This window comes from Stegostoma tigrinum, chromosome 7 (assembly GCF_030684315.1).
Source record: "Stegostoma tigrinum isolate sSteTig4 chromosome 7, sSteTig4.hap1, whole genome shotgun sequence".
NCBI lineage: Eukaryota > Metazoa > Chordata > Chondrichthyes > Orectolobiformes > Stegostomatidae > Stegostoma > Stegostoma tigrinum.
The window spans coordinates 27,055,635-27,080,318 of record NC_081360.1 but is presented as its reverse complement, the minus strand read 5'-3'; the positions used below and the strand labels follow the sequence as shown (position 1 = coordinate 27,080,318).

The window sequence follows — 24,684 nt, the reverse complement described above, 5'->3', positions numbered from 1 at the left end:
GCCTGATCCAAGGCTGCCACATGTATTAATACTATCTCAGACATCTGGAAAGAAAGCCCAGCACTGTTGGGAAAAGGTCAATGACCTTCTTCACTCTATTAGCTCAAGTGTCATCGATAGCTCACACTTATGCTATCCTTGCTATTGTCATCTCCCATTAAGCCTCATGCTTTACCACTCTTACCATAGACTGCCACATCTTTGCAATTGCTGTCACTGATGTGACCCATGATGCCACAAACGCTGCATACCCTCTGAACTGACTACTCAATCACTCAGGGCACCTCCCCCATCTGCACCAACAATATTAGCTCTACCATCCAATTTTATCTCCTGTAATAGCTGTCTTGCTCTTTTTGCATGATAATAATGACCCACAACCATCAAGGAAGTGTCAGGATGGATGGTGTCCTGTGTGTAGCCTGCGATGCTGTATGCTGAAATGCTGTAACTCTTACAAAACAAATTACTGAAACTCAATGCTTTGTTCAAGCAGTGGGGGGTAGATGTTTATAAATGTTGGGCTCCGGGGTTTGTGTACATAGGGAGATTTGGCCGGCCACAAACAGCTGATTGGTTTCTGGAGTTGTGCCAAGTTGCATATGCCAAGGGCCATCAGCCTGATGACAACTATCTGGTTCCTGGGTAGCTGAACAGTCTGTGGATGTGAATAATACTAACAGGAGCTTTCAGACTGCTAAAAGGGCAATTTCTCACTCTCTCCCCAGTGAATTACCTAAAGTGTGAAAGAAGCCAATTTATTTTCTCCCACCAGTTGCTGTAAGTTGTTGCTTTTAACCAATAACTGAGGGTTGCATGGTGGCTCAGTGCTGCCTCATAGTGCCGGGGACCTGGGTTTGACTCCAGCCTCAGAGGTAAAATGTTCAGTTCTATGTTATGAATTTACTACTCAATAGCATTTATCATTTCACACCAACATTGACATTTCAAAAGAATTACATCAGACACTCTCTGTTAAAACTAAGCTGTTGGACAGGGTTATTGATGATCCAAATTACATAGAAAGGCAGACAACATTCACACATACTGAAAGGTCTGAAACTAACGTGCAAGTCTCAAAATAGTTCACAATCAAGTAATGCTCCTTGAATTTTGTACAGAAAGTGAATGAAAGATTTCTCAGAAACAGATAATAAAAATTATTTCTCAGCAAAATCAATGTATCGATATCATCTTCATATGCAGCAATGTCAGAGTTCAAACACAATGCAGGAGTTGCGGCATGAAAAACTGACCAATGGAACTAACACATGAAATGTGTTTGGAATTCCTCCTCAAAAGAGGAGAAACTCATTTCACAACAATCTACTTTTTGCACCTATCAACATTGGACCTCAATCTGAAACACAATTGCTGTGCTCGAATAGATTCAGAGAGTATTGGATGCCAATGTGTCCACATCAAACAGATATTGGGGTCCTTAAAATTGCAAGTTGTGGTCTTAGTCTAGTTGCATGACACCAAAGAGAAAATTCAGATACAAATGAATAGAACTTGCATTGTCCTGGAAAGGCCAAAATGTCAGGAATTGTTAGAAAAAACTCCAAAAACAGGCCCAGAAATTTTATTGTTGCATACCTAGGAATAATAGTAGTCCTCCAGCTGGCCCCACTAAAGTGTTTAGATGTTACATTCAAAACCTAAGATGGTAAATTACGACCGTCTGTTAAGATACGTCTGAGGATCCTTAGGGGATCAAGAAAGGAAATGACAGAAAAACTAGGCACAAATATTCCACAAATGCATTGGAGAGGTGCTTGGGGACCTAAGGAAAGCAAATTAGACCCATGAATCAGACCTTGGAAAAATGTCAGAAGATTATGCAAAGAGTCTCAGGTCTATTTTAGGGAAGGTATGGTAACGCATTTTAAGAATAAGATGATTGAAGATATGGATGGCTTCGGGCTAAATTTTGCCAGTAATTCAGAGATGGATTGGGAGGTCAAAGAGTTGAAAATGATACAGGACATTTTTGAGTGACTTGCCTCTCTGCCATCTTGCTACTTTATGAGCAACTGGGAAGTTGACCTATTGGAGGCTCATTTGAGACACTTAAATGTCCATTATCAATTAATACCACTCAGTGACCAGTTTGCATCTCTGTAAGCTTTAAGCCCACATCGGGAAGATGTGACACTGCGTAGGGAGAACATACATTAAAACCCTTCCATTGGGCTCTTGGAAAGATTCCTTTTTTGGGACATTCCCGGGCCCACAGAGAGCCTCGCTGGCTAACCATGGAAATGGTGAACCACCACCCTCATCACCCAGATATGCCTGGCTTCACATCCGTAGCCTGTACTTAACAGTCTTCAAAGTATGGTATGTATGGTTATTAATGCACGTTCATGTTGTAGATGCAGCTCCAGCAATTGCCATCATTAACAATGACACTTCTGGGCTTCTAGCTCTGTTGTTGAGGTGGCAGTCCTCATGGCAATCACCAAATTGGGCACCACTGGGAATATGTCTCCCTGGGTCCCACAGACATCCTAAGCAAGCTGCTCTTCTGTTTTAAGCCCCAGCAGTGGGTTATCAGTCTCAGATCAAAAAGTAAAATTTAACTGTGGAAATGGAAAATGGTAACTATGAAGAAAATTCTCTTTGCTCCTTTGTTTGTGCCCTATCCACTTTGTAGAAAATGCTGGAACCACTCAAGAGATCAGACAGCATCTGTTGATGTTGACAGTGTGGGCTGTAAATAAAACTTCAAAGCAATTTAGACAGGTTGAGTGAGTGGGTGAAGGCATGGCAGACACAGCATAATGTGCTGAATTCGAATTAACCACTTTTGTAGATAAAGATAATGGCAGAGTAATATTTAAATGATAATAGATTGATAACAGGGAGATGCTGAAATACAAAGGGACATGGGTAACCTTGTACATTGGTCACTGAAAGAAAGCATACAGTGGCAGCAAGCAGATCAGCAGGCAAATGGTACATTGGCCTTAATTGGGCAAGAAATTTTGAGTATAGGAGCAGGGATATCTTACTGCAATGTACAGGGCCTTGGTGAGACTGTACATTCAATACTGTATAGAATTTTCACTCCTTACCTGAGATAGGACATACTTTCTGTTGAGTGAGTGCAGCAAAGATTCATCAGACTGGTTTTGGAAAAGTAGAATTGCAGTATGAGACAGATTGGGTTGACTGGGTATGTATTTGAGTTCAGGAGAGGGGATCTTGTTGAAATCCATAAAATTTTGGTCGGCTTAGATGGATTGGATGTTTCCTCTGGCTGAGGGGTCCACAGCAATGGGTCACAATCTCAGGAAATGGGGTAGACCATTTAGTTCTGAGATAGGAATAAATTTCTTCACAAAGAAAATGGCGGACCCGAAGAATTCCAAATCACAAAGCTATAAGGAAGTGGATGGATTTCGGGATACTAAATGCATTAAGGGTATTGAAATAATTCCACAGAGGCTGGTATCCTATCACCAAGTCAACCTTTATTTACCGTCCTTGATTTTAATACTGCCTCATACGGATTCAGGCACCAGAGTGTCAGCATCTTTGACACTCATCCTTTTCATCTGTCAGCCAGTGTTCCCTGATTGGACCAGAATAACAGCTCCAATCAGAGAACTCATATTCCATGAGGTCCAGTTGGATCACCTCATTACAATCACTACAGGTATGGGAAGAGAATAGGAAGCAGAATGTCTGTATCAATGGAGCTGAGCTACATATGTTTGAGGGTATCAGGTTCCAAGGAGTAAGGATCACCAACAATCTGTCCTGGCCCATCCACATTGATGGTTAAAAGAAAACACACCAACACCTCTATTTCCTTCGAAGGTTGGTAAACATCCTGTCCAGATGCTTTACAGTTGGTATGGCAATTGTTCTGGCCATGACTGTAAGAAATGAACGGAGTCATGAACATAGCCCAGTCCATCAGGAAAACCAGCCTTCCATTCACTGACCACATCTATACTTCCCGCTGCCTCGGGAAAGCAGCCAATATAATCAAAGGCCCCTCCCATCCCACTTATGCTCACTCCCACCTTCTTCTATCAGGCCAAAGATACATATGTTTGAAAACTCATACTAACAGATTTAAGAACAGCTTCTTCTCCACTGTTATAAGACTTTTAAATGGACCTCTCAAATATTAAAGTTGATCTCTCCTTGTACCTTCTTTGTAGCTGTTCTATACAGTTCCATTACCCTGATATACTACTGTAAGGTATGATCTACCTGAATTGCACACAAAACAATACTTTTCACTGTACCTCAGGGTAATAAATCAAATCATTATCAAATCATCATCAGTAGGGTTTTGGGGTAGAGGATCAACCATATTGAATGGAAGAGCAGTCTCAATGGGCTGGTTGGCCTAATCTTTATCCTATTTTCCATGTTTCTATGGGTGTTAAAACTTTCACGTGGATGACTCACATAGATACCAGTCTTTCTATATATTGGTCATTGGAACATGAAGAGTCCATTGGACTGGTGACATTCAGGAAATATTTGGGGATGTATAAGCAAATCTTGGAATCTTCTAGGGGCCAGAATGGTGTATGTAGAGCACAGTACAGAAAAGGTTGTTGGAGTCAAGAATATGAGGAACGTAAAATGCTGACTTTAAAAAAATCCATCTATGTTTGATGTATTTTACTTTTTCGGAGTACAGAAATGAATTGTTAATGGCCAATATATGCGGTTAAATATGCAGCAAATGGCTGAAGTTGGTTAAATCCATATATATATTTCACATTGCCATTACTGCGATACATTTTTGACTCAATTTCTGTTTCAATGTGAAAGCATTTGAAGCCATGACAGACATAACAAAATAGTAGCAGACAGATGGGTCTGTAATGAATCTTTTACAGCTTCACCAAAAATAAAAACAAGTAAGTTTCCATGGTTTTCTTACTAACATGATTCGCAAGTCTTCTCGGTTGCAGAATATGTTACCAAACTGTATCAAAATTCTACATTTCAGCAGAACACCCTGGTGCTCTCCCAGAATACACTGACAAGAATTTAAATCTTTATTCAATGGCCAAATATTTAAGTTTAAATAAAGAAATCTGGGTGGGAGAAAACCATCAATTTAATTGGCTACAAATTAATTTTCTGATAATTGATAGGTTGCTCTTACAATAAATGAGATATTCAGACTATCCAATAAAATTAGTTTCATATTCAACCTTGTGACAAATTCCTTTCCATACCCATATAGACCTCCCCTGGTGAAAAGTAGGGGAAATGGCGGTGAGTGTCTGCATTATGAATATTAGCAAGTGAACAATACAAACCTTTGGTTATGGAAATATTAAACAGCAACATCAAACGAAAAGAGATAGTAAGAACTGCAGATGCTGGAGTTAGAGATAACACAGTTTGGAGCTGGAGAAACACACAGGCCGGGCAACATTAGAGGAGCAAGAAATTTGATATTTCAGGTTGGGACCCTTCTTCAGAAAATGAGTTTGAATAAGGGCCCTGACCCAAAACGTCAACTTTCTTTTTCCTCTGATGCTGCCTGGCCTGCTGTGTTCATCCAGCACCACAGTGTGTCATCAATACAAATATGAATCTGTTCTCACCATGGGGAAAAAACAGATTTTGTGAACACTATAGGAATTACATCAAACTATATAGAATTTCCAACACAGAACCAGGCCATTTGACTAAACAGGGTGCCAGTGTTTTATGTTCCACCTAAGCCTCCTACCAGCTTTCTCATATAACCCTTCCAATTTTTTTTATTAGTTTACCACATTTTTATTTAACATTTCCTTCAATGTGGTTATACGGTGTGCTTTAATCAGTTCTTGGTAATGAGTTCCACATTGCAACCCAGTAATTATGTTATTGGATTAATATTCGACACACCGACAAATAATCTAGAGATATGTGCTGGCATCTTATCATGCAGACAGATTCCATCCATATGCCAGGAAGCTGGTGGAGAGGTGGAGTGGAGGGGTGGTGCAACTCCACATTGATGGTTTCATTTCATCCAGCAGCTAATGAGCCCCCATCATCCTGAGGGTCAAAGCCTCATCTGTTAACACTGGCACTGGTGGTTGCTGCTAGGAATTCACCTCTCTGCTAAAGTAGCATCCTAGGAAGAGGGGCAGGGGGCCTAGTACATCAAAGTTGTTTATGCAGGTCCTCAGCTGGTGAGATCAAAGGGGTGGTCTTGCCACTGGAATGGCCCTGCTGCCAGCTGACGCCTCAGTGGGTCACAGTGTGCCAGTTTCAGAGAACTATGGTGCCTTCAAGGAGGCCGCCACCATTCAGCATGTGTTTTCCCAATGGCAAAATGATGTTGGCAATGGGACAAGACCCTTGATTGACTATTGAACTGCCTCTTCTAGGTTCGGAGGCTTCGTCATCTCTGACAAAAATGCTATGGCGGTGGTAAGGGAATAGGCATGCTCGTGTCACATTCCAAGTCAACATTGTTGTAACCCCTCCTCCAACATCCCAGCCAACTCCTCATGAGCTCAAAGCTCGAAGAATGAATTAAGAGCCTACCCAGAAAGCAGGGAGTAAGTTTAAAGCATCTGGAAATATGAAATAATGGAACTTTTAATATAAAATAATATAAACAGTAAATGTGACAATGTGGCATTCAGCCTGAGAATGAAGAAAGAATAGTTCTAACTGTTAATTACTTTGTTATGATTCATTGGTACAGCATGCTTAAAATAGAGTTTTTTCCTGGAGTCATCTTCTAAATACCTCAAAACATAGGTCCAGTATGAGGAATATGTTCATTTTAATGTATTACTGTTTCTTTTAACTGGCTTTTCCCCTGTTTTCCCCCGTTCCTCCAGCACAACATAAAAGATCTGACAGTGCTATAAGTCCGATATCTCCCTGAAGTATAGCTGGAAGCTGTGTTCTCAGAAATTATCCTGGAGTATCAACGGCGTTAATGTCACAGAGTAGATATCCTTGAAACTTGAGCAGCAAGGATCACAAGAACAGAACACCCAAACCCATCTAGTTACTCTAGTGGGGGCTGGAGGAGTGGTACAGGTTGGTGTTTGCACACGTCAGACTGATCCCATTGGATTTTTCTCGCATTCATTGCAGAAGAAGAAAAGGTCAATCTGCACCGCACACCCCCCACTTTTTGGAAAATAAATTCTCAGGACTGCTGTAGGCAGATGGATGCCTCTAATTCCGAATAATCGTGGGTCTCTGATGTTCCATTCAGGCTCATCTCAAATTTTCTTTATTTAATTTGCTACTAAACAAAATTGAAGGTACAAGTATGTACACTTATTTAAATTGTTAAGTATAACTTTAATTCATTCTTCGGATGGTATAAACTAGAGAGTGAAAACTTTATTATGTTCTGAATCATATAGACAAAGTTAAATAGCATGAAAGACAATGTGGGAAAGTTGCTTCTCAATTATTTACACTTCTCGCAGGATACAAATCGAAGAGTTATATAATGCAAAGTCCTGCATATTTTCTCAGGGGATTTGTTCTGCAGTTTACCACAGTAGAAATCCATCATACCCTCCTTCCAGTTCGCTTGGAAACTGTTACTAATAGCAGGTGACAGGAGCAAGGATCAACCATGTAAAGTTGTTAACACGTACATTCTGTGTGATCTTACTAATTATGAAGTGTGTCAGACTGTAGATTGTTCTGGGAGCCAGATGGTTTAACTACTTGAGTTTTATAACTTTTACAGAAATTACAATCATATAAACATACATAGCACACAAAGTGTGGGGGAAATGAAAATGAAAAACATTCTGTGCACATGGGTGGCGAGGATGAAAGTTCACCAGAAATAGAAGCTCATGTTTGCAAATATGTTGCCACTTTACACTATCACCTGTCAGATTTACTGCCACTATAACTGCAGCTACAAGAATCAAGCTACACAGGTTACTGTCATTCATACCATACCATCTCTGAACTCTATCAAAGGGACTGTTACCTTTTCCCCTTTGCCTATGATAGCATTACATCTTCCCATTGTTTAGTGGGAACATCACACATTTTAAAGCCTTCAAACAATTTGTGCCAATAACTTTTATTGAATAAGAAGAAAAAACAAACCAAAAACATTATATTTACTTCTTTGAATTAAACAATGCCTTTCAAACAACAACAAATCAGCCAATGAATGACCAATTCATCCAATTCAGATCAATTGAAAGGCGGATGTTAATTCAGGATAACAAAGTGCAAAACTGGATGAACACAGCAGGCCCAGCAGCATCTCAGGAGCACAAAAGCTGACGTTTCGGGCCTTGACCCTTCATCAGAGAGGGGGATGGGGAGAGGGTTCTGGAATAAATAGGGAGAGAGGGGGAGGCGGACCGAAGATGGAGAGAAAAGAAGATAGGTGGAGAGGAGAGTATAGGTGGGGAGGTAGGGAGGGGATAGGTCAGTCCAGGGAAGACGGACAGGTCAAGGAGGTGGGATGAGGTTAGTAGGTAGGAAATGGAGGTGCGGCTTGAGATGGGAGGAAGGGATGGGTGAGAGGAAGAACAGGTTAGGGAGGCAGAGACAGGCTGGGCTGGTTTTGGGATGCAGTGGGGGTAGGGGATGAGCTGGGCTGGTTGTGTGATGCCGTGGGGAGAGGGGATGAACTGGGCTGGTTGTGGGATGCGGTGGGGGAAGTAGATCCTTTCTTTGACAACTGGGATATCCTGTTTTTGTACCCTCTTATGCTCCCCTTAATGAATACTGCTGCCCCTAATCCTTTCTTTCGCTATTTTTCCTGAAGGCCAATATTTGGGCCCAGGCCTCAACTTTGATGAGCTACAACATTATATTTCCATGTAGCTACCTGCACTTGCAACTCAAAAATCTTGTCTGCCAAATGCCATTCATTCACATACATGGATAGCAGACATAATGTAGATGTTATTACTTATGTCTTAGTCTGCCCCCATCTTATACTTTATATTTCTTACTTTAGTGTTACCTATCTTTCTATGTTCTCTAGACTCTGTCGTTTTCCTCTCAAGTATTACCTCTAGATTCCCACACACCTGCTTAGCATTGGCAAATTAGCCTGCAGTGGTATAAAATGACAATTTTACTCAAAAGTGACATAACTGTTTGATAGAGAAACAAATATAACTCAGTAACAAAGTCCTACCTTTTTCAGTTTGATTCAATATATGTAGATCACAATTTGCCTTTTCTGCAATAAGGAGGTATATCTGTTCTTCTTTGGTAATTACACCACTGGCATTAATCTAGAAAATGCAAGATTTTGAAACAATAATTTACATAATAAAGAAATCAAAGTGAGAATAAAATGATACTGGAAATGAATTAGGAAGCTTTGTTGCAACTGGAATCTCATACACAAACGGAAAAATGGGTCTATATGTTATTTAAATCTTGAATTACAACGTTGAATTTGTTCTCTGTTTGTGCTGAAAGACAAATACGTCTTTTTATTAAAACTGTATGATAAAACTTCTGATCATTGATCAGTAACATCACCAATTTCTGAGCATGAAGATTTGAACAAATTATGATTTCTCATGAAGTCCAAAATAGAATGCTACGTTGTATGTGAGGTTTTGTTGTTTGACCCAGCTACAGGAAGATAAAGTGTAAATACCAATTAAAGTCACTGTTCAACAACTATATCTGTACTTGTAACGTGTAATCGGAAAGACCTTTCCAAGAACTGAGGTGATTTTTCATCAGTGTGCAAACAGCAGTGCCATCTGTCCTGCCATACTGTCACTATACATCACCCCTGAGGAGTGAGAATTAGTCACAGAAATGCAGATTATTCAATCAGACAGAAAGTAGGAGGAGATGCTTTTGATTCATTAACATTTTTGGAAGACCTCACTTTTCTCTGTTTAATGAGCAATTTTTAAAACTATTTTGCAGCAGATTCTGAAGTGCAAGGATGGTATGGATTGGAACCACTTCCTGACTTCCTGCCTTGTCCTTCCAAATCTGTAATAAACTTTGAGATAGCATTGCTATACATCCAAGTAAGACTGTGGAATGTAGCATATGAGGGTTTACGGTTAATCACTTGCCAACTAAATTAGTAAAACCAAACTCCTTTTGTTTTCCCTAAAAACTCTTTTTTAACACATCAATTTTCTCTTCTTCCCCCACCCTCCTGAAGCCATGACTTTTCTCTACTTTTAAAAGTTGTTCAGGGTAAACGAGTGTGGTGGTCAAAGCCAGCAAGTGTTGCCCATCCCTAATTAGCTGTCAAAAGGTGGTGATGAGCTGTCTTTGTGAAATAAGAACCACTGAAGCTGCAGGAAATCTGCATTAAAAACAAAATTCTGAGGAATATTAAAAAAGAAATGTGGTAGATCTGACAGCATTTGCAGAGAGAGAGAGAAAAAAAGAAGCATTTCATTAGTTGTTGTTTCAGGGTAACAGATAGCAGATTTAAAACAGAGAATTATTTCACTCAGTGGAATTTTCTATTCCAGAGTGCAGTGGCTGCTGGGGCATTGAGTAAATGTGAGCCGAAGATAGACAGAATTGTGAATAGTAATGGGTTAAATATTTATGGAGAGTGGGCAGGAAAGTGGAGGAGAAGCCGAGATGATCGTATCAAACAGCATAGCAAGCTCGAGGGGCTGAATTGACTGCTCTTGCTCTTTTAGGTCATATTTCAAGTTGATATCCTTTCACCATGAAGAAATGTATCAAATATTGAGATGGCAAAAGAGGTGGGGGAGATGCAGGAAAAAAAATGCAAAAGAAAAGCCTTGACCGGGCAACAGGTAATAAAAGCGAAAATACAAAGACTGCAAGGCAAAAGCAAAGGGGCAAGTAAAGAAGGAATAAAATGTGTCTCAAAGTGCAAATAAAAAGAACGGAAACACCAACATTTATAACAAATGGAATTTATGCAGATGTTATGATCTGAAATTGTTGAACTCAATGTTGAGTTCAGAAGGCTGTAATATATCTAAACAAAGGATGAAGTGTCGTTCTGCAAACACCCATGAGTCTACAAGGAACAGCTGAGGACAAAGAGGTCAGCGAATGAAAATGACAGGGGACCCAGAATCTCAGAGGCCTGATGGTGCACTGAATGGCAATGTGGTATAAAAGTGACACCAAATCTGGGTTCAGTTTTTCCAGCGTAGATGAAACCACATTATCAGCAACAAACATAGGAAACAAAGTTGAACCAAGTACAAGCAAATTGTTGCTTCAGCTGAAAGGACTGTTGTGGCCTTGGGCAGTAGGGAGAAATGATGTTAAAAGATAAAGGCATTGCATTTTCTGTACTTACTCATGGTAATGACCAGTGAATGGGAAGTTCTATTAGCAGTAACTGAGGAGCTGACTAGTGTGGCATGAAGATTTCATTTTCTGTAGGATGCTGGAAGGTGAGGAGAGGGAAGATTTGTTCAGAGTTTGCTGGTACCATCAAATTGGAGATGCCGGAAATTGTGCTGGATGATCCATTAAATGGGAAGGCTGCTGCAGTGGAAGACGAGGAAAAGGGATCCTAACATAATTTTTTGGGAGGGAGGGAAAGCGATGAAAGTAGGACAGTGGGAAATGGAACAGAACTGTCTTCTGTACCAGCACATCTACTCTCACCCCTCCCCAGTCATCTCAGAACCAGAATAGCCTTCGTGTGGTTCACAGCTTCTGCTCCACTAGTGGGCACATTCATTAGATTATTCTCTGATATTTCTGTCAGCCATTCCATTTGATGCCATTCAAAGCAGATCTTCCCTCCCTTTCCAGCAGACTGAAGGAATTGTTCCCTTTGCAACATCCAGGCCAACACTTTCATCACCACCATTATCCTCATCTGCGATATTTTTTTCCAGATGGCCACTGCTGACACCTTGTGGTATTTGTCACCTCTACCAACAGTTGGTGTTGGATATGAGATATTTGAGGTAGTTCACTGTTACTAATCCTCGTTTGCCTTTGCTTTGTCTTGGCTGATCTAGTAATTAGTCATAGAGGATAAACCAGTATTGACACGCTGTCCTTAGAAAAGAAGAATGCTTACTAGCAATAAGTACAACGATATTTGGTCAGGCATGATCATTAGGAACTTACAGAACGAGTACAGACACATCTGCTCACTCCAAAAATTGGGGGCCTCATCTTTTGATTTGATATTTTAAGCTCAAGCTTTTCAGAATCAACAACAAGACCAACAATTTCAGATCATATCATCAGAACTCATTTAATTAATATTCTTGTGATGTTTACGCTTTTCCTCTACCAATCTTCTGTTTCTTTATTTAACTGTTTTTTTAACTTTGTCTTGCATTATCAACCCTTTTGTCATTTAATTTCTCTTACTTTCCAAACTATCACAAATCTTCTCTTTTGTCCTTTCTACCCCACCTGCTTCTGCCTTTGCTTAAAACCAGTATAGCACCTCTCACCTTTATCAGTTCTGATGAATGGCTTTTAAACTGAAAAGGTAACGTTATTTCTTTTTTTTCCCACAGATGCCGCCTTGCCTGCTTAGTATGTCCAGAATACTGTCTTTTTGTCGAAGCATAGTTGCCAGGCATCCTCCAATGCCTCACTTCAGTGACCATTGATCACATGGGAACGTTGATTGGCAATTCAAGTACAAGCAACATAACAGTCAAAGTTGCAGTTGGCCCTCTTGTTGGCACAGTGGTAGTATGCCTATCCCTAGACTAGGAGGCTTAAGTTCAAGTCCCACCTGCTCAGGAAGTGTGTCATAGTATCTCTAAACAGGTTAATAAGGAAGAATTGGTTAAATAGTAAAAGAAAAATAAGTCAAGCTTAACTCTAGCCAAGCTGTGATGCACTTTCAGCAAATGTAGTGGATTGCAAGCATGAGCAAAGTTCCTGACTGAAATGTTGCCTCCTTGAACTAAGGCAGCTTTGCCAATTGTAACATCTTTACATTGTCACATTAAGAGCATATTCTATGGCGAATTAAGCAGTAAAGTTGTGATCTTGCCAGTTGTCATGACTTGCTGGTAGCTGGTAGGTAATATTGCTCATCTTATTAAAGCAATTAGATTCAAGAGCAAAAAGACACTGTATAAAGGGAAAGTGTATTGAACTGCAATTTGCTGCGCAACTGTGGGATGATGATATAATTTCTAATGCTTCTGACTCCATTATGCAGCACTTGAGAAACATTACTACATAAGAATTCTGCTTGAAAAATTTTTTTTCATTAATAGAGGCAATCTGTCCAGATTCAAGCATAAAAGGTCTATGCTGCTAATACATATTCATAGTAAACTCAGTAAACCTCATACATAAATTCTTATTTTGGGAGAATCGGAGAAAATAATCCTGGGATGGCTGTCTGTCTAATTTCTCTTTGCAGCACTCTGCAGCATCACAATCAAATGATTATTCCCATAAAATTTTAATCTTGAGATAATCATACTATGGAGAATTTCACAAACTCTTGTGCTCATCTCAAAACGTGTCATTTATTTCTTTTCACTTTTATGATGTTCTTCTTCACTACAACCTTTCATCTCGAGTATCTTCCAAAAACAGTTCATCTTCATATGGCAACCTCAATGTGCCAGTAGAAAGGTAAAATATGTATTTTAATTTTCAGCAGTGTCTCTTTTTTTTGATGAAATGAAGTGCTTGAAGTGGCCACTCCATGCTCTGTAGGGTTCACAATTTCACACGAGAGACGTATTTTTGTGTATTGGAACAATTATTGAAATATTTATGCGCAACATGTCGCTAATAAAGCTATTTGAAGGCATAGGATGGAAGGAGTGTGTGCTTTACCTTTTTGGCAAGTGATCAGTGTGTGGTGATTACATTCAAATGTCAATAAAATGCATCACAAACCATTAAATATGTGACAAACATGTATAATGGGCCTAGGTTTCACAATGAGGTAGAGAACAGGATCTCTGAATTAACTAAAATGGTACCAGAGGCCCAATTCTGGAATTCATGCCCCCAAACCCAGCAGCCACTACTTTTAGCAGCAAGAGAATTGTGGTGGGGTGGGGGGGGGGGGGGGGGGGGGAGCGAAGTACATGGTTTGGTCAATGGGGGTAGCTGCATAGGTTAAAGAATAGGTACTTTCAATCAAGTGTATTTTTCATGAGTATAATGTCCAAGGTTTCTAATTTCAAGAAATTGATTAGAAAATCTTTGATGCATGAAAACAATTTTTTTTCCCTTAAGTGTTTAAATAATTGAAGGAATTTCAATGTAATAAATGGGATTTTATCAATGAGAGATTTTCTTTTGCAAAATAGTGAAGTTATTAACATAAACTTAGAGCTTTATTTGTTTAATCTCAGCAGGTATCCCGAGGTATACCCATGGTGGATACTGGACGAGTTAGTATGAAGTGTGCAAGGGCAATGGTTGGTGGGTAGGGGACAATGGATTGGCCTGAGTTGGCATTAAAGAGTCATGGGATCAGTAGCGGGGCATCTGCGTTGCAATGAAGGCTATTGGGAGGCTATGGGAGTGTATAGCGTGGCACTGGCTCGCATGGAGGTTACGATGGGACTTGGCAGCTGGTTAAGAGGCATAGGCTAGCATAAGTAGGCATGGATGCAACATGATGAAACTGTGTGGTGGGGTTGGATTTGTGGGTGGGGATGAGGTGGTTTGTAAGGGTGTTTCCAGGATGACGGCTAGAAGTTTTTTTTGCATTTTAAAGTTCTGGCATACAATGGGTGCTCTTCACACAGCTCACTTCCTCACAGGGCATGGCCTGTAACAGCCTCAACACTGTATCCATTAGCAACAGTCCAAGACCTCTCCTAAACTGCCTCCAAAGCATTTACTTCCTTCTTTAAATGAGGAAATCAGAATTGTACACAGTATTCGAGATGTGGTCTCACCAACACTCTGTTTAGTTGAAGTATAATATCCTTAGTTTTATGTACAATAAAGAATAGCATCCCATTCGACGTCTTGGTTATGTACTGCACCTGAATACTAATTATTTGTGACTCATGCACCAGAACAACTAAATCACCTTGCACTTCGGAATTTTGCAGTCATTCTCCATTTTAGTAATAATCTGGCTTTTTTATTCTTTCTACCAAAATGAATAATGTCACATATCCAATATTGTACTCCATATGTCAAATTTTAGCCCATTCACTCACCCTATTTCTGCCATTAGGGAGGGAATTCTAAGCTTTTGACCCAGCAATGCTGAAGTAACAGCAATATATTTCCAAGTCAGGGTGGTGAGTGGCTTGGAGGGGGACTTGCAGGTGGAGGTGTTCCAATGTATCTGCTGCCCATATTCTTCTAGATGGAAGTGGTCATGGGCTTGGAAGGTGCTGTCTGAGGATCCTTGGTGGATTTCTGCAGTAAGCCTTATAGATAGCACATATTACTGTTACTGAGCATTAATAGTGGAGCGGATGGATGTTTGTGAATGTGGTGCCAATCAAGCGGGCTGCTTTGTCTTGTTTGATGTTAAGCTTCTTGAGTGCTGTTGCAGTTATTCCCATCTACTCAAATAGGGAGTATTCCATCACACTCCTGACTTGAGCCTTATAGGTGGTGGACAGGCTTTGGGGAGCCAAGGAGGTAAGTTACTTACGCAGTATTCCTAATCTCTGACCTGCTCTTGTGGCTACTGTTTTTATGTTGAGTTTCTGGTCAATGGTAAGCCCCTGGATATTGATAGTGGGGGAGCTCGGCGATGGTAGCACCATTAAATGTTAAGGGGCAGTGGTTAAAATTTCTCTTATTGGTGGGGACATGAATGTCACTTGCCACTTTTCAGCCCAAGCCTGGATATTGTCCAGATCTTTTTGCATTTGAACACAGACTGCTTCAGAATCTGAGGAGTCATAATTGGTGCTGAACATTGTGCAATATCAGCAAACATCCCCACTTTTTGTGGACATTAAGGCTTACTTGTAGGCCTCATCTCACTGCTACTCAGACTGAACAGTTAGTAGAAATGGCCAATACTCAACTGCAACCTGTCAAGTTTGACACTACAGGCTGTTGATCAGTGAAAGAAGGAGTGTCTCTTTTCCAGAAACCTAATGCCAATTAGAAGACACCCTCATGGATGTCTCTCTATGCTCCTCACCTGCCATGTCCAACATGCATCCTTCTCACCAGGCCAAGCTGGCAGGATACCAGACTTAGCCAGTTTATGGGTCCTTCATACTTTTTCTCTTCCTCCTGGGCCTCCTGCTGTACTGGCAGTGACCACCACTCTTAGTGACACTAAGGTACAGTAGCACCATCAGTCTCCAATCGGCTTCTGCTCTGTGATACAATAATTAAAGGCCTATTAACTAAAAACTTATGAACATAAGAATTAGGAGCAAGAGTAGACCCCCTCACTCCTTGAGCTAGCTACAGCATTCAATGAAACAAAAGGGAAAAGACCTTGCCTGAAAACCCTATCCATGCCCCTCATGACTTCATAAACCTCTATAAGGTCACCCCTCTGTCTCCGACGCTCCAGGGAATATAGCCCCTGCCTATTCAGCCTCTCCCTATAGCTCAAATCCTCCAAACCATGACAACATCCTTGTAAATCTTTTCTGAACCTTGTCTAGTTTCACAACGTCATTTCTGTAGGAGGGAGACCAGAATTGCATGCAATATTCCAAAAGTGGCCAAATCTTGTCCATGTACAACTGCAATATGACCTCCCAACTCCTATTCTCAATGCATTGACCAATAAAGGCAAGTACACCAAACACTATCCTATCTACCTACAACTCTACTTTCAAGGAATTATGAACCTGCACTCCAAGGTTTCTTTGTTCGGCAACACTCCCCAGGGCTTTACAATTAAGTGTATAAGTCTTGTTCTGATTTGCCTTTCCAAAATGCAGCACCTTACATTTGTCTAAATTCACAAATCCATGCACAAATTATATTGACTATCCCTAATCAGTCCTTGCCTTTCCAAATACATATAAATCCCGTCCTTCAGGATTCCTTCCACAACTTGCCCACCAATGATGTCAGGCTCACTAATCTACAGTTCCCTGGCTTTTCCTTACCATCATTCCTAAATAGTGGCACCATGTTAGCCAACCTCCAGTCTTCTGGCACCTCATCTGTGGCTATCGATAATACAACTATCATCAATTTTCTATCCAGGTTGATACATTACTCCTGGCATGGTGAGCTTTGGTTTTTCACAATAGCCTTTAATTACCACCTTTTCAGCTGCCTTCTGGAAGTCTAAATCCACTAGATCACATGAATTTGCAACCCATAATGCTTCCTCAAAGAGCTCCATCATTATGGTTAAATATGATTTCCTTGTCACAAAACTATATTGACTCTCCTTGATTACATTGAACCTATTCAGGTGCACAGCTCTAAAATGTCTTTAATAAAAGCTTCTGATGTCTTCCCTTTAATAGATGTTAAGCCACCTCTTCTGAAGTGTTTTGCTTTTTGTTTCCCCCGCTTTTTAAATATTGAAGTTGCATTAGCTATTTTAAGTAGAGTGAGCCAGCCCAGTGGAGGCAGGTTTGCCCTCAAATTCAAAGAATAATGCAGAGAGCTTAGTCTCAGCATTTAGTCTAACCTTTGATTATATTTTGATAATTATTCCTACCTATTCAAAGTTAGTTTTGCATCTTTCAGTTCATTATTACCCATCTCATTGTTGATTCCTAGAACGTTATAATTGGGGAGAAGTCAAGTTATATCCAAGTTAGCAGGAACTGATGTTATATTTGCCACATAATTTCTCTGCACACAAATTTTAAATTAATTCAGATTCATCCATATCCTATAGCAATTTATCAGCATGGAAATACAGTTTCGTACTGCTGGTATAACTCATATCTGGGGAAGCAGCATATTCTGAATTAGAACAGCTTTCTAGCAGTGAAACTTTGCAGAGGAACATAGATACATTGACTGAATGGGCAAGGGTCTGGCAGATGGAATACAATGTAAATAAATGTGAAGTCATACATTTCGGTAGGAGTAATAGTAAAAGGGATTAATACTTGAATGGTAAAAAGTTGCAGCTTGCTGCTCTACAGAGGGATCTGGGTGTCCTTGTCCATGAATCACAGAAGGTTAGTCTACAAGTACAACAAGTAATTAGGAAGGCATATGGAATTTTATCCTTCATTGCTAAAGGGATTGAGTTTAATAGCAGAGAGGTTATGTTGCAGCTGCACAAGATCCTGGTGAGGCCACACCTGGAGTACTGTGTGCAGTTTTGGTCTCCTTACTTGAGGAAGGATGTACTGGCACTGGAGGGGTGCAGGGGAGGTTCACTAGGTTGATTCCGGAGTTGAGGGGGTTGGGTTATGAAAAGAGACTGAGTAGATTGGGATTATATTCATTGGAATTCAGAAGATTGGGGGGGGGGATCTTATTGAAACATATAAAATTATGAAGGCAATAGATAAGATAGAAGTAGGGAGGATGTTCCCACTGGCAGGTGAAGCTAGATCAAGAGGGCATAGCCTCAAGATTAGAGGGAGCAGATTTAGGACTGAATTGAGAAGGAACTTCTTCACCCAGAGGGTTGTTAATCTATGGAATTCCTTGCCCAGTGAAGTAGTTGATGCTACTCCAGTAAATTGTTTTAAAGCTAAGGTAGATCTTTTTAAACAATAAAGGAAGTAAGGGATACGATGAGAACACGGGTAAGTGGATCAAAGTCCACGAAAAGATCAGCCATGATCGTATTGAGTGGCAGAGCAGGTTCGAAGGGCCGAACAGCCTACTGCTGCTCCTAGTCTTATGGTCTTTATGTTCCTTTGTTCTCCACTTTGTTGAATAAGGATGCTTTGTGAAGCTTGTCTGGCGCAAAGATGAGAAATTGAAGAACGATATGAAGTTATTCATCCATGCCTTGAGGATTTGAGGAGATAATGTTCGGGCCACCATATTTATAGTCTGAAAGTAGTTGAAAAGATTGTGAGCCAAACAACCATGGTAACAAAATGATCAGGAGGCTGACATGGACGAAGTATATATTTTTGCCTCCAAGTTAACCTGGAGTCAATTTGGTGTCTTTTTTGATGTATGGTGATTTGCTAGTTATATACATAAACTGACGTCAAAGGTTCAATTTGCATAAGGACTCTGAATAAATATCTAAGTGCAGTAAGCCATTCTGGACTTGTGGATTATAATGTATAATGATCTTTCAGAGAATTGTGAGCTCAATAATGAATGTTACAGTTATGTTTGGATAGTGTGATATGATTTACCTAAGCATTTGATCGTTGTTTGCTACAGTTGATGTCTATGGTATTTAGAAAATCATCATGCATTCAGGTTAATATGGTTTTGGGAAAGCAAAATCATTTTTGTGAATATATTAGAATTCTTTGAAAAAGCAACCAGCCGAGTGGCGAAAGGGGTATCTGTGGAGATTATGTATTTGGATTTCCGAAAGATATTTGATAAGGTGCTACTGCAGCAAATAAGAACTTGTGATGTTGGGGGGTTTATACCAGCAAGGATATAGGATGCACTACAAAGTAGGCAAAGTCAAGAAAAATTGAGCACTTTCAACTTGACAAACTGCAACTAGTGGAGTGCAAAGGAGTCAAATGTTTACAAATGTTTGTTTTTTTTTATTTTAGGTGAGGAAAGTGAATATATTGTGGTGAAATGTGCTGATAATACAAAGATAGAAAAGCAATTTGTGAAGAGGATTAAAAGAGTTTACAAAGGAAAAGTTTAGTGAATGACCAAAGATTTGGCAGATGTAAGATACTTTGGGAAACTATAACATCCACTTTGACAGGAAGGATGGAAGGAGCAGAATATTATTTAAATGGAAAATACTGTAGCACAAGACTTTGGATGTTCTTGAGTTACAAAAAGTCAGCATACTGACACAACAAATGGAATGTTGCCATTTATTGCTGGGGGAATGTTAAATAAAACTAAGGAAGTCTTGCTACAATGGGACAATGCATTGGTGACACTACACCTAGAGTCTTCTACGCAGGTTTGATCTCTTTACTGAAGGAGCATTGAAAGCAGTATATAGAAGGATCACTATGCTGATTTCTGGAATGCAGGTGTTGTTTTACCACGAAGCATTGAGCATATTGGGCCTATTCTCGTTGGGATTTAAAAAGAGAGGTGATCTTATTGAAAAACATAAAAGATTCCAAGGAAGTTTTGACAAGGTAAATGGTGAGATGATGTGTCAGTTCATGGTGAGTCTATTTCGAGGAAAGCAGAATTTCAAAAATAATGAGTCTCACACTTAAGAGGGTAATAACGAGAAATCTCTTCCCTCAGACGTTCATGAATCTTTGCAACCATTTTCTCCAGAAAGCAGTGGTGTTTGGATCTTTGAATATTTCAAGGCTAAGCCAGACGGATTTTTGATCTACAGTGAAGTCAAGAGTTATGAGGGGCAGGCAAGAAAATGAAGGTAAAGTTACAATTAGATTAGCAGTGACCTTATTGAATAATGGAGTGGGCTCGATGGGCTTAATGATCTACTTCTGCTCTTATTTCCGATAGTCTTGTGATCATCTAAAAGTGCTTCACATACAATGAATTAATTGGGATGCAGTGTCCGTATCCTGTAAGCAAATAAATCCACCTTGGACATCAAGAGATGATTAATTATATAATTGTTTTGGTGGTCATTGCTGAGGGAAAAATGTCATTCAGGAAATTAGAAATTCACTATCTCACTGGACCCCCATTTTCAAAGTAATGTTGAGAGGTCTTTGTCCTTATTGAGCGTGCGATAACCCCAGTACTGCAGCAAAGCATAAATGTGCACAAATGGTGGAGCAGGGTGCAAAACCCACAAGAGGCTGGCACATCATTGACTGTAGTTAGACAATATACCAATTATTTTAAAAAACTGTTTTTGGTTTACAGCACAGAAACAGGCCATTCATCCAAATTGCCCATACCAGTAATTTTGCTGCACATAAGACCCCACACCTTACTTTATCTTATCTTGACAACATATTTCTTCTCTTATGTGTTAACCTTTTCTCCTTTCGGTGTATCTGGGGAAAAATATCCTTTTCAAAGATTCTGAAGAAAATCTCAAGGAAATCAATCTTTAAGACCTCTGTTGTATTCTATTCCGCACACCTTTAAGGAACAGAAGTGTTGCTGGAATTAATTGTGGCAGCTATGGTTTGAACATCATGGACTCTGTTGAAAGGAATACCTGACAGACAAGGCGACATCACTGGAACTGGAAGAAACTAAAGAAAAAAATTCGGCAAACGTCAACACAATCTCCAGCAGGTTACAACTGGCTTGTCAACACCCCCTTCCCAGAACTGGATCTTACTGAATGTCTGGAGGTACGGTAATTAAAATACTGCGGAGGCTATTAATCCGGTGAAAAAGAAGTGATGGCGAAACTCACCAGCATCTGTGGAGACAGGAATGAGTTTTAATGTTTGAAGCCAGTTTGGGCTTGAAAAGTTAACTTTTTTCTCTCTCACCATCAACGTGGCCGGGCATACTGAGTTTCTCCAGAAATTGTTCTATACATGGAATATATAGAACTTTCGGTTCTATAGGTTCCATGTATAGAACAATATATGGAATATATTGTACGCTGACACCCAGCCCAGTTACCTCTACAGAACGGACAGAATTGATGAGCACAAGCACAGAATTAAAGGAACATTGAATTGCCCCACACATCATCTAACTGCTTGCTGAGTCACAGAATCACGCCGGACTGTAGGAAGTGACACAGCCCGTCCTACCTCTGAAAGAACTGTGCAATCAATCTCACTTCACTGCTGCCTTTCATTTTAAATTATATCTGAACGGATGACGGTCTGCATTTAATTACGTTTGCAACAGAGACAAGCCTCCACCAGCGTAAGGATTCCACATATGATCGCTTTTTCTATGTAGATTCCATCCCCTGCCCTCCACAGCAGCCCTACACTGTTTGCTTATTTTCAAAATAGTATGTAAATACAAGCAAAGCACGGTAGTACAAGAACAGGACATCTCCAGTTCCAAAAAGGAAACGTTTTTCAAAGTCTAACTGAGGAGATACCTTACTTTTCCTCTTTGAACACCTAAGTAAAAAGATCGGGTTTTTTGCAGGGATGGAGGCGCCTGGAGAGAAATAATTTTAAAAAAATTTGTGGCCTGAATTGCACTATCACAGTGGTGGATTAATAGTTACCCTAACCCATAAACAGAAGCAACATCTTCAGTATTGGGGACGTTCCTCTGATATCTTCAGGTATGGAACAATGAACGCTGCTGTAGTTTTTTGTTTAAAAAACGTCTATTGGAAACACTGATAATCAAAGTTTCGTTTCTACAATTAAATTGAAGGTCGCTATTAACAGATCATTACATGCTGCTGTTATTTGTATTAAAATTTGAAACCAATCTAACACGAAAAAAACTAAATAAAAACCGAAGGAACCGCGGATGCTGTAAATCAGAAACAACAAAACATAGGCTGCGCAGAGATGTGCCTTAAGCAACTTTCTTTAAACAAAAACAGCCAAATGTAAAGTTGGTAATGCACGGTGAAACATTCCGGTCCATACCAAGTATATCACAGCTAACCCTCGAGAGCAGGGCAGACTTGAGGAGGTTATGTGACGCCGATAGAACTTACTACCAGGACTGTCCAACACTCGAGAGGAACTGATCCCGGTCCTTACCTGTATATTTAACCCAATGTAGCAGCACATCACTCCCAGAGCACTCAGTACAGACTGTCCCTTCATCCTGCAGCGACCAAGTGCACCTCACGGGTGAGAAATACTGAAGCTTTATTCAGTCCCAGTCACTGTCCATCTCCCACGCCGAGCTCCTCTAATTCCTTCTTAACGCTTCCCAAAACTTGCAGAAAGGGCATGAATCAAGTTGTGGCGATAGGCAAACGGTAGCCTGGGTGGGACGTTGCTTCTTGCGCTCCACAGCAAGAATCGTTGGCATTGCTCCTCGCCACTATCAAACTGAGAAAGGATGGCTCACCATTCTCCAGAATATCTCCCGTTATCACTTCATGGAGCTGAAACAGTTTACCGAGAGCGAGGAATCAGGGTTCCACCCCCACCGTCGAAACAAAAAGTTTGAAAGCCTTCTCTCTGTGAACTTAATTCTGGATTTATGATATCTTTCCTTAGAGTTTCCGAGGGTGAGGGCGGTCAATCATTATGGGATAAAGCCACGGTTGGAAAATCCTTCGAAAAGCAGGTAGTCCAAACTCATACGTTCCACACAGTGGGAAATGTGAGGTGCGAGGACCCGACTCTCTTATCATTCATTGGATAATATTCAAAGCAGTGTTGGGACTGAATTTACCACAGTGCCATCTCCTGCATAAAACAAGACATTACTCAAAATAACAACGAAATGGTGTAGAGAACAGAGTACGACGACTGAATTAAATAATTCTACAGTGGAACGGGCAGGAAATAATAAGTCCCCTGATAAATAGTTTTCCTTTGCATTAAATTTCAAACCCATTACAAAAAATTGTTAAAACAAGTGATTGAGCAATAGTGGGCTTTGTGGATAAATTAATAAATTTTGATTCCAAATTTCCCCCTTTTACCAAACCAGAAGAACTGCAGATACTGGAAGCTGGAATGTTCACATTTTTCCTCAACTGAGGATACCCCAGCATCGTTTTTGACAGGGCCCTCAGCTGGCTGGAGCCTATCTCCCACACTTCAGCCCTCACCCTCTCTGCCCTCCTACTGCCCACCCACAACAGCGATAGGGTTCCCTTTGTCCTCACCTACCATCCCACAGGCATCCACATCCAAAGGATCATTAGCTACCACTTCCAGTGAGATGCCACCACCAGGCACATATTCCCCACCCAGACACACCTTCCAGGTGAAACAGCACTCTACCTGCACATCATTCAATCTAATCTCCTGTATTTACAGCTCACAATGTGGCCTCCTCTACATTGGGGAAACAAAGTGTAGACTGGGTGGCTGCTTCACAAAACATCTACATTCTGCCTGCAAAAATTACCCTGGGCTTCCATTTGCTTGCCACTTTAACACACCACCCTGTTCTCTAGCCGACATCTCCATCTCAGGTTTGCTGCAGTGCTCTACCAAAGCTCAGCACCTCATTTTCTGCTTGGCAACCCTGCAGCCTTCTGGCCTCTTTTATCAAGTTCAACCATTTTAGGGCTTAAGCACCCTCCCCTATGTCTTCAGAGATACTAAGAACCGCAGCTGACCTGCTGTGTTCCTCCAGCCTCATACTGTGTTGTCTCTGACTCCAGCATCTGCAGTTCTTGCCATCTCTGAGTGATTTATAACCCCACTGCAAAGCCTCTTCCAAGGATGAGCATCTTGAAGAAGTTGCCCTCCACCCTCTGGAAAGACCTCAATGGATCTCTCTCCTACTGCAACCCTCTGGTGATCTCCTCTGCCCTGAAACTCTTCAACCACATACTGAGACAAGCCTGTCACGACAGTCACATCTCCTTTCTCAGTACCTGCCTATGCAGCTGGATTATCCCCAGTGCTCTCCAAACAACATTCAGGCCATCCCAATTTGGCCCAAAGCATGGCAACCATTATCTAACATATATCGGGAGCCTCCAGAAATGGTTTTCTCTACGGATCCTCAGCTCCACACTTCCAGCGACGTGCTGGTTTCTCCTTGCACTATAGTCAGCCCTACCCCAGCTCAGAGCCTTTCTCTCCCAGACCTGAAAGGGACCTCTACTGTTATTCATTCTATGCAAGATCCATACCCTCAGCCAACGCTTTTTCTCCACCCTATTGT

The 24,684-nt window shown here is 40.7% G+C and overlaps 1 protein-coding gene across 1 annotated transcript in view; it reads right to left on the bottom strand.

The window, feature by feature from the left end:
• Positions 1 to 22,666, bottom strand: part of LOC125454321 (parathyroid hormone 2 receptor-like) — a 90,930-nt gene extending 68,264 nt beyond the window's left edge. The window contains exons 1-2 of the mRNA XM_048534944.2: positions 22,587 to 22,666; positions 9,131 to 9,230 (exon numbers count right to left, since the gene is read on the bottom strand). Coding sequence (XP_048390901.1) covers positions 9,131 to 9,230; positions 22,587 to 22,652 — 166 coding nt within the window. The 5' untranslated portion in view covers positions 22,653 to 22,666. The remainder of the gene's footprint in view (positions 1 to 9,130; positions 9,231 to 22,586) is intronic.
• Between the last annotated feature and the right edge of the window lie 2,018 nt (positions 22,667 to 24,684).